Genomic DNA, 10,531 nt, shown 5'->3' on the forward strand with positions numbered 1-10,531 from the left:
TGAAATGGAGCAACTGTCTTTATCCTTTGCAATAGACTAAAGAAAAATCTGATACATTTCAATAGAAACTAAAAACAATTATTTTATGCAAAATGTAAGAAGTAAATAAATAAGAGCCACTAACAAGCTCCACGCTATAATAAATTTACATATCTTAATTTATAAATGAAAGTTCAAAAGCTGCCTTAAAATTAAAGCCAGTTTTCTGTCAATTCTGACAAGTTTAAGAGCACTCAGGACAATTTACAATTATAAGTTAAACATATGAAAACACATACACTTGCGTTTTGGCCTTTTGTGTAAAACAAACCCAGTATAACCAGTTGAGTTTAAGCAATAAAATAAGTGTAATCAACCTAAGGGAGGGAGGGGTTAAGTGTACAGTTTGTTGTGGTGGGCACATGGCTTGGTATTGTGTGTGTGTGTGTGTATGTGTTTTGTTTTTAGTAGATGCTGGAGTGCTGGTGGGGGGGACAGGTGTTCCCTATCTTTGCCAATGAGCTTCAGTGTATTTAAGTAGCAGGCAACCAGCATCTTACCGCTCGAGTGTTAGCCTTCAGTGGTAGTGCTTTAGCCATCTCAAATATTGTTAAGTATTTTCTCATTTGACATTTGCTAATCTGTCTTTGTCTTCTTGTACTCCAGATCGAGACTACCTGGATATTACCCAGGCTGGATCGTCGTACTGCTTTGTTAAGCTCACTTTGTCTTGGACCTTTGGAGTACCTGAGCTTCACAGACGCCACGTTGTTATCGTTCTACCAGACTAACTTTACTGGCTGCCGCCAAGTGCCTCCTGCCTCACACCGATTCCACAGAACCTGTCCACCCTCCACCGCTCAAAAGCGACCCAGCTCTGGCACCGTACTACCACTCGCTGTTGCACACTCCTGGTTTGAAGCCTTCGTACTCACCGCACTGTGTGCTCATTCCGGTCAGTCTGAATCCCTCTCCTCCTGGCGGAGAACTCACCCAGCCTAGTAAGAAAATACTTATTCATTATTTGGTTCTTAGTTCCACTCCTACTTACTGTTCGCTTCTTCTTTACAGCCCCACCATGTACCAGTTCAACCAGTATTCCTGTATTCAACAAACATATTATAAACTCTCCTGTTTCTCCTGAGCATTTCCTGCATGTGGGTCAAGTCGCTTTACAAAACTATGACACAGTTGTTAAACAAATTCATATTAGGTGGTCCCTTCAAATAAAAAACACATGCTGAGAATTCCATGACAACTAGATCATGTGAGGGCCTCCAGGGTAAATCAATATGCCAACTGTTGCAAAAATGTTGGAAAAATGTCATTGTAAAATTGTGAAAATATATGAGAAACCTACTAGCGTGTTGATATGAACATTTCCTCAGTTTTCTTCAAAGTTATTTATATGTAGCTAGGGCTGATATAAATATAGTAACAAATGTTTGAGTTTAAGAAGAAAAAAATGCACAAAATCTAAAGCTCACCGAGGTTTAAATGACATTCTGATGTTTCAAGTTGAGTGTGTTTTTTTCCTTTAGACAGATTACAATATTCTTCAATCTGAATCACCTAAAACACCAAAGACTGAACTCTGGTTGTGGATGTGAGCATCTGACTGGCTCTCAGGGGCCACATCCTCTGGAACGTGCACTGTATGGGAAAAAGTGATAACAGTACAGATGTTCTGTGGATTTTCTGGAATCCTCCTGAAGTGGAGCAGACTATATATTTAAAACCAGGGGTCCTCTATAAATTAAAAAGATATTGACAACCACGTTTTTGGCAACATAAATGTATTTATGTCAATCAGGTGACAACAAATCTTCTTGTTGTCAGTTTATAAAACATTTATAACAGTAACACTTGAAGAACAACCACAATTCAACTCAGGTAGGTTGACCCTCCCACATGAATTTCTGATGGACTCATCCATCCTCAAAACCTGACCATCTGGATTAAAAGGTTAAATGCTGATGGTTAGAACCTTCGCATACGGATTCAAAGACACAAAGTGATCTTTAAAATGTGGGCCTTGTTGGTGCTCACATTTGCACTCGCTACTGGAGCATCAGAAAGGAGCAACAACACAGCATCTGAAGAAAGGCTTGTTATAGCCCGAGGTAAACTGATGGTGAGTTGGACTAAAGGAAATCCAATACATGCCATGTCAACATGATTTTTGTGAAATCCTTGCAGGGGCTGTATTAAATTAATCAAATGGTCAGAGGACATAGAAATAACATTGCGAAGGTATAATCAGTACAAAATAAGAACACGGATGAATGAGTAAGATAATGAATTATTTGACGAAGACAAAGAAAAGTTGTCGGCTGGTTGGTCAGTTTGTTTTCTGCTGAGATATGAAACCCATTGATCAAACAATGAATCACAAACAAGCAAACACCAGTTTCAACAACTGTCTGTTGTCCTTTCTGCAGGCTCCCAGTGTGGTTGGATGAGCCATAAAGAAAATGCCTGAGCTCTATCACTTCCTCATGGACCGATGGGCTTTATAGTATCCTTCTGCTCCTGTAATCTTCCTAGGTTCTCTTGCTGAGACATGGCTCCAAGCAGTTCGCTAAGTCCTGTCCCAGCTATGTGAGCTTTCCAAAACTATTGTCCTCCAAGTCTTATAAGCTTTAGTCAAGCAAAAAAGGTGGATGTGTGTTATTCTTGCCTACCTGTTGTTTTCCCTGATCTGCTTTTTTTTGCTGTACAGCCATAACTTAGAGTATGACTCTTCTGAGGAGAAGAATCCCCATCTGATATTTTACAATGTAAAGGATGAGGTTGTAAAGGTAAGAGGCAAGTTTTTCAGGCATATCTACATTAGAAATATTTTTATATTGATTTTTAATTAACTAAAATTTTATAATATAATATAATATCAAGATTTCCTGCTTTGATTTATTTGTAAACAGCATTTATATCTGGTTTCCTGTAAATGTCTTTTACCTGCTCAGTTTCTGTGTAAACATTAAATGTAAGTTTTTATTTTGTAATATTACGAGCACAAACATAAACAAAGGAATATGATTTCCAGTATTTAACTGACAGTGAATTTCAACTTTAAATTCTTAACTGTACATGTGGTGATGCTGATGTGTCCACGTCTCTGTGTGTTTCCTGAAACATCAGACTGTCCCTGTGAAGAACATGAAGGTGGACGAGATCAGCAGCCTGTTAGAGTCTCTGGGTTTCTATAAGAGGTCCCAGAAAGGGGAAGAGGTGCCAGAGGAGTTCCAGAACTTCCCCCTGCACGCCCCAAGGGACGAGCTGTGATGACCCCTTGTGGCCAAATTTTGCATTTGCAACCCAGCCGCATTAATGACGATTGGGGCTTAAAGGCCAGACTGTTAAAGCCAGGCCCCATTCTGAGAACTTGCTGGCTGGGTGCAGTGCGGAAGGTGTTGGGCATACTTGAGGCATAATGTTTGTTCACAAACTTCAATAAAAATTACAACAACACAAATATCTACAGTCTATTTTTATATTCAACATATCAAATTATCTGGAATGGAACAGCCTAAATTGTGAGTGTAAAAATTGTTGAATTTCAAAGCATATGAACAGATTTACTTATCAAAAATGCCCACTAACAGACAAGGCACAGTGTCACTGTTTCAGACTAATCCTCAACCCGCCTCCCTCACGATAATCTGATTAGCAGCAACATAAGACTATATCTGTCTTTGCGTAGCGTTTAGAATCTATGTGGGCCTGCAACTGTGCACCTACATGATTAAGGACAACAGAATTTGCAGCATACCCGAACACAGGCCCTTACAGTTAAAGTGTTTGGATTTTTTGCAACTTGGCTCTGTCATGACAACTGACTTTAGCTACCATGCCTGTATTTTATTCGCCTGTTCCGGAGAACCTGCAGACAGGCCTTGCCTACATGGGAGGCTCCGCTTTCACAAACAACAGGACAGCGGACAGTGACTTCACCAGGGAGCAGGATGATGGATCTGGTTCGTTCAACACACAGTACCTGAACTCTTTATCCCAGAGTCTGGCAGATGAATACTGTTTATAACTCCTGTACATCAACCTCAAAAATCATTAAATATCCTACTCTACAACTTGTTCAAGAGTTTCAGTTTGAAAATGAGCAGCATCACTAGTGCATTTCATAGAAGAATCTTAAATGTGTATAAAACAACCCAAGAAAAGCTCATGTTTAGGGAAATTTACAATTTCTGCTGGTGAAGGTTTACACAATGGCTCATAATTTTTTCTAACATTTAAACTGTATAAGAAATTTGATATTTTTAAATGAAATTTAAAAACGATCAGTGTATCAAAACATGTTAATGTGTGAAATGTACTGGAGAGGTACTATATTTAGGGCTTTCAGCAGTATATCTAGCCAAAGCATATCAGATTAATTATCAGCCAGTAAATATACTGTTTCTTTGCTTAAATCATCACATGGTGGAGTATACTGCAGCAACTTGTATGGTTTCAGCTCATGTACTTTATGTCACACTTCTTTATGTACTCATGGATAGTATAGGATTTCCCTATATTAACCACCATGGTGGTTATAACAATATATGAAAGTATAAAAAAATATAACAGTGTGTTGTTCAACACAAATTGCCATTTTGTGGCATTTGTCACAAAGAGTTCAATTAGATTTGTTTTAATCTCATAAAAAATTTCAAAAATGTAGATTCATATGGCTTGTGTCTTACCAAGAAATATGTAACTGTATTAACTAGCTTTCCTGGCTCTACCTTCTTTACGTTTTGACATTTGTTGTAGTTTCATGGAATTTAGATATTTTTATGTTGCAATCCTTAGATATTGCTTCTCTTTGAGTTAGGATTTCAAAGAGATTACTCTGCATGTAGCGCCCTCTACTCTTATTTAGCCCAATAATATTGAAAAATGTCTATAATCTTTCAAATTCTCTCATAATTTTCTTTCAGTGGTCAATGAGCTGGTTTCTCACCTTCCCCTTCAAATGCTCTTGTACTTCAACCTGTTTTACTTTCCTTGTTGGTGGTTTTCTGCTGTGTTCATGCTGGAAGTGAAAGTAAGTCATTGGAAAATTACTATAACATTTATTTGGTACTCAGAGACTATTTTAGACACACAAACAAAATCATTAATCATTGGAAAGACATTTACCAGCTAAATACTTTGCTTGTAATTGATCTTTCACTCTGTCAATAGGTTCTATTGTTGGACAAATATGATGTAGGAATAGATAGTATACTCTGAGTTGTTGACTTAACTGGTGGCACTATTAAACTCATATCAAACCTGTCTAACTAAGTAAATAAAAGACAAAAATTAAAAAAATTAAGAAAAAGGTAAAAGCAAAAACTTCCAAATGTAGAAAAAAAAATAAAAAGCTTTTTGCTTGGCGCCATCTAGTGGTTTCTCTCAAAAATCTTCCTATTAGGGAACTCTTGCCCTCACTTTTATTGAATACAAATTTCCTCAGTCTGCAAAACCTACATGATCTTATTTTAATGTTGTTTTAAACAATAAAAAATGAACCAATCACTGAGCACTGAGAGGTTTTTTATGTTTTATTTTCTTGTACACTAAAATATTTTCATTAAACTTATTCTCTGTTTACAGTACTACTATCTTCCTGGGTACTACCAGGCTTTGCTCATAACCGGGTTGGTCCTTGTCACGGTGGTTGAAGTGATCCGGCTGTACCTGGGCTACATTGGCAACCTTAAAGAAAAGGTAATTCAGACCTACGTCTGCTCTGAACCACAACAACAAGATCTGTTGATACAGCATGTCTCGACATGTATCGTCCCTTGCAACAGCTTTCTAATCCCTAAAAAGAGTCTCTTTTTTTGTCAAGTCATAATCTCAAACTTCAATGTATTTTTATTGGAATTCAATGTGATAGGCCAACACAGAGTAGCATACAGTTTTTAAGTGCAAGAAAAACAAAACGTGTTCCAAGATCTTTTACACTAAAAAATAAAAAATAATGCAGTAAATGAATATTCATCATTCCTACGTCTGGACTTTTTAGATCCACCTTTGAGTGTCTTTCGTGGGGTTACTTGTCATTCATGGGGTGTCCACAACCCATCACATTTTGAGACTGAACTCTTTTGCCTCTTCTTCTTTGCAAAACAGCTTCAGTCGGATTTAATGGACAACTAACATGAACATGTATGTTTCCCCTATTATCACAGTTCCTTAAATTTACTTAGGTCTGGACTTCAACTGGGCCATTTAAAGACACGTAAATGCATCGATCGAAACAATTTCATTGACACTCTGGCTGTACTGATATGTTTAGGGTTGTTACCCTGCTGGAAGGTGAAACAATCTCAGGTCTTTTGCAAGCTCTTGCAGGTTTTCTTCCAGTGGTGCCCTGTATTTAGCTCATTTGATCTTCCAAGCAACTCTTACTATCTCTCTCATCCCTGCTGAAAAAAAAAATCCCCATAACATGATGTGGGGATGTTTGAGCAACTTTGAGCTGAACACTTTCTTGAACACATTTGCTGTGTTTTTTACATGGTTTGTAGCAAAATCCAAACTGGATTTCTTAAGGCATTGTTTCTTCAACAATGGCTTTCCTCAGGGCAATATTCAATGAAGGTCAGATTTGTGGAGGGCAGGACAAATAGCTGTCTTGTCAACTTCTCCCAACTAAACTATGAATCTCTACAGCTGTTCCAGAGGTACCACCACCTTCTTTTTTTTTATGTTCTCCTCGCCCAAACGGTCAGTTCTTTCCATTTTAGATGACCAATTGAAAAGTGTTCTGGGAGATGTTCAAAGCTTAGGATATTGTTCTATAACCTAATGCTTTTTTACATATCAGATAATTACTGAAGGCAACTGGTGCACAGGATTTTATTTAGGGTTATCACAAATGGACATCCCACTTTTCTGAATTTTATTTGTGGAGCATTTTAAAAACCATTTATTATTTTCCATCTACAGTTTTCACTTCTTTGTGTTGGTCTATCACAAAGTTTAGGGCGTGTTAATACAACGCCCTTTACTTTATATGCTTCTATATGCATGTATCAGAAGCAATTATTATTGGATTGCTAAATCTTGAAATCACCCTCATGCATCAGACTCACCTCTTTTCCTCCTTGTCATTAGGTTCCTGCACTGGCAGCTTTCTGGCTCCTTTCTTTTACATTCCAGCTGCCAGTGCTGCTGTTCTTCGTCACAGATGAAGGCATTATCATCCTGCCTCTTGAGAGAGCTGTCCACTCCATTTACCTTATTTTCTTGCTCGCCCAAATCCTGGCTTCCTTCTTGGCCCTTCGGACGATGACCCAAAAACTCACCCTTCTCTTCCACCTGCGCCAGTTTGGCAAGGTGGAGAGCTTGCATCACTCAGAGATGAGCCCCATTTATGGGCTTCCTTATAACCGCAGTGTGCTGCCAATTTCACCCACCCATGAGATCTACCATTAAAGGAAGATAACATCACTTCTGTGTTCATCTCAACAGTTTTCAGTTAAAGGATACTGCTTTTAATAAACATTCAAAGGGCTTTTACAATTGCAGTATGCCTTGAAATGAGTTTCAGCATTATAATTTCAATGTAGGAATACTTGGCAATTATTTGACTGACTTGTTTTTAAGGGTTGTGTCCCACAGATTAATATTGTACATTGTGTTCCAGTCATTTTGCCACTATATTGTACAACATTGTGTTCCATAGGATGTCTTACTATAGGATGTAAAATGCCAGGTGAGTTTAAATAGATGGAAAACATAGTTTCAGCCCCAGTGAAATTGTCAAAGCCTGATACTGTGTCAAACTGTCACAACATGACTTGCCTTTTAAGGTGAAGGGAAAAAAGCATGATCAAATAACATTGTGAAAATGAGTGAGGCTTTCATCAGACAGAGGGATTTTTTTCCCTTTAATCTTGATGGATGACACAGGATGAAAATTTGCTACAGCCTAATTTTTCACCAAGGCAGATCTAATTTTTGTTTTGCTCTTGAGAGAAGAGCAACCTGCTCTGGTTTTCTGACTGTGCCATATTTATTCGCACATCCTTTATTGCAGAAGCATAACTGCACATTGAATGTTTGAAAAAAGCAACCTTTAATTTGAGTAACTGGGGCACTTTTTCATTTATACTCTTACTTTTGATCTTTTGGAACTTTTGATCAAATTGATCTAACCATCTTGGGAATTTTTTCAGGAAATCCTGTTTGCCTGGATTATTATATGATTTCTCTAAGCAACGCTTCAAAAGAGAAAAGACAACATAAAATTATATTTGGGTAAAGCAGATGTGATATCTACATGAAAAACCCAATTGCTCAACTTGCCCATATCTGAAGGTAGAGCAATTAATGGAAAGCTTTAAAAAACATTTGAAAGTGTAACAAACAAGCCAGGATCAGAAGCCAGATTTTTCTTGCCCCCTTGCACAGCGAGGATGGTGATAAAGGTAAGAAAAAAATAAGATCCTCCAAAGCTCACTGTAGCAAAGATTGGCATTTGGGGTCACAAAGTCTCCATAACAACAATAATGAATTAGAGGAGTCTAGACTACATTTGTAGGATTGTTTACACAAAGATTTGATTTATTGCAGGAACTCTGTTGGAAGATTTGTACATGAATTATCATTGCTTAGTTTAAAAAGGTTCTTTATCCTTATGATTTACCATTAAAAGACATTTTCATTTATTTAGTCTGGTGAACTTTGATAGAAGTGGTTTGAATACTTTTTACATTTATCTTTGAAGTACTTTTATGAACTATTAACAGAATTGTCATCATGTTTTAGAGTTGCATTTGGGTGGTTGCTATGCAGACTGAGCAGGAATTTGTGTGTGTGCGGAGGAGTTTGGGAAGCAGGCTGTTCGCACCCCAGCCAATCTTCGTGTCCTTGAATGCCAGATGTGGACGTGTGCTGTATCAGTATCTGGACAGAAGCAGTTTTATTCAGTAGGACTTGTGAAACTGTGTGTAGCCACACCAACGATGCTGTAAGATGAGTGTTTTTTTTTTCTTTCTTTAATAAAAGGCTGTGACACAGGGCAGCTTCTCTGAGAGAATGGACTGACTCTCCCTGGCCAGCCAAAGATAACTTTGACTCGCTTGTGTCTTCATTGCATACCTTCTCTGAGTTTATTAGTGTGTCTAACTCTGACAGACTCTCATTCAGATAAAAGAGCATACCCTTGGTGTAACAAGACACAGACCAGTCACCCGTGTATTGATTACTGGCTTATCTCTAAAGACTTGAAAGAAGCAATAATGAATATTTATCCTATGCCACTTTCAGATCCTAAAGCAATTCATTTAACTGTCCCTTTGTCATCTGACTCTGGTGCTAATGCATCATACTGGGAACTTAACAGTACTATCCTTATACAGAAATGATTACTGAAGTTCATCCTTTGTCGAAGCTTTACTGGAACAAAGTTCTTGCTGAAAATATGTTCTGTAACAACTGGGAACGTTTGAAATACGAATTAGGGAAGTTATTTTTATAGAAAATACAGCATTAACCTAACAAAGAAACGAAGAGCTGATGAGACAGAAGTAATAGCAAAAGATTGCATTTTTTATTTCTAAACCAATAGAGGCCCTCAATGAATCTGATAAGCTCAAATGAATTGACTTGCAACACAGGTTAGATAAGATTTATAAGCGCAAAGCTGAAGGAGCAATTGTTTGGTCTCATAAAAAGTAGCTTGAAAAATGCAAACAGAACTCTGCATATTTTTTCAGACTCGAAAAACTCCAATCCAACACCAGTTCTATTCTATTGTGCTGATTTCTATGGAAAACTGTATTCTTCCAAATATTGCCCTCAAGCTGCCTTTACTTTAAGTCCATAAATAATATCACTATGAATGAAGCTGATAGTGATTTCTGTGACAGAGTGATTTCTTTGACAGAAGTCTCAGATGCTATAAAGTGCCCAAAGGTGAACAAGTCTCCCGGGACAGATGACCTTACTGCCGAGCTTTATAAGCAGTTCTCTGAAAGCTTAGGCCCATTTCTTTAAAGATAGCATTGATAGGGGTATACTCCCTCCCACTTTATGTCAGGGGCTAATCACCCTGATTCCTAAACCAAGAAAGGACCTTTTGTTCTTAGATAACTGGCGACCAGTGTCCTTACTGTATAAAGATTATAAGATTCTAGCAGTGATTATTGCAAATAGAGTAAAACCTGTTTTAGATATAATTATTGATAAAAGTCTATCTGGATTTTTGCAGAATCGTCATATTTCAAATAACATAAGATTAATTTTAAATATAATAGATTACTCAGAATTTGTGCATAACGGTTGTATTTTTTTTTCTGGATTTCTATAAAGCCTTTAACTCTTTGGAACATCATTTAAATAGATCAATCCTTTTGCAACGAAGTTAAGACACTGTATTCCACTAATAATAGCTCTGTAAAACTTGCTAGCAGTACCACCCAAAGGTTCTCCTTCAAATGTGGAGTGAGGCAGGTGGACCCCTATCTATTACTTCTTTCTGTAAAGCTCCTTAATTCTCATTTTAAACTCAGTTCATTAAAGGGCTTGGCTGTGGCTGACAGAGAAATAAGTC

At 37.6% G+C, this 10,531-nt stretch overlaps 2 protein-coding genes across 2 annotated transcripts; both read left to right on the forward strand.

The window, feature by feature from the left end:
• The first annotated feature begins 802 nt into the window (after window positions 1–802).
• Window positions 803–3,454, forward strand: selenoe (selenoprotein e). The gene is made up of 5 exons (XM_047381096.1): window positions 803–980; window positions 1,051–2,113; window positions 2,421–2,497; window positions 2,702–2,780; window positions 3,121–3,454. Exons 2-5 carry the CDS (start codon window positions 2,006–2,008, stop codon window positions 3,262–3,264), a joined length of 408 nt encoding a protein of 135 aa, XP_047237052.1. The 5' UTR covers window positions 803–980; window positions 1,051–2,005; the 3' UTR covers window positions 3,265–3,454.
• Window positions 3,455–3,564: 110 nt separating this feature from the next.
• On the forward strand, window positions 3,565–8,969 carry zgc:112294 (transmembrane protein 17A). Its single transcript, XM_047381095.1, has 4 exons — window positions 3,565–3,956; window positions 4,920–5,026; window positions 5,581–5,694; window positions 7,090–8,969. The coding sequence occupies exons 1-4, from the start codon at window positions 3,830–3,832 to the stop codon at window positions 7,408–7,410; spliced, it is 669 nt and encodes a 222-aa protein (XP_047237051.1). The 5' UTR covers window positions 3,565–3,829; the 3' UTR covers window positions 7,411–8,969.
• The last annotated feature ends 1,562 nt before the right edge of the window (window positions 8,970–10,531 follow it).

This window comes from Girardinichthys multiradiatus, chromosome 12, assembly GCF_021462225.1.
Source record: "Girardinichthys multiradiatus isolate DD_20200921_A chromosome 12, DD_fGirMul_XY1, whole genome shotgun sequence".
Taxonomy (NCBI): Eukaryota; Metazoa; Chordata; class Actinopteri; order Cyprinodontiformes; family Goodeidae; genus Girardinichthys; species Girardinichthys multiradiatus.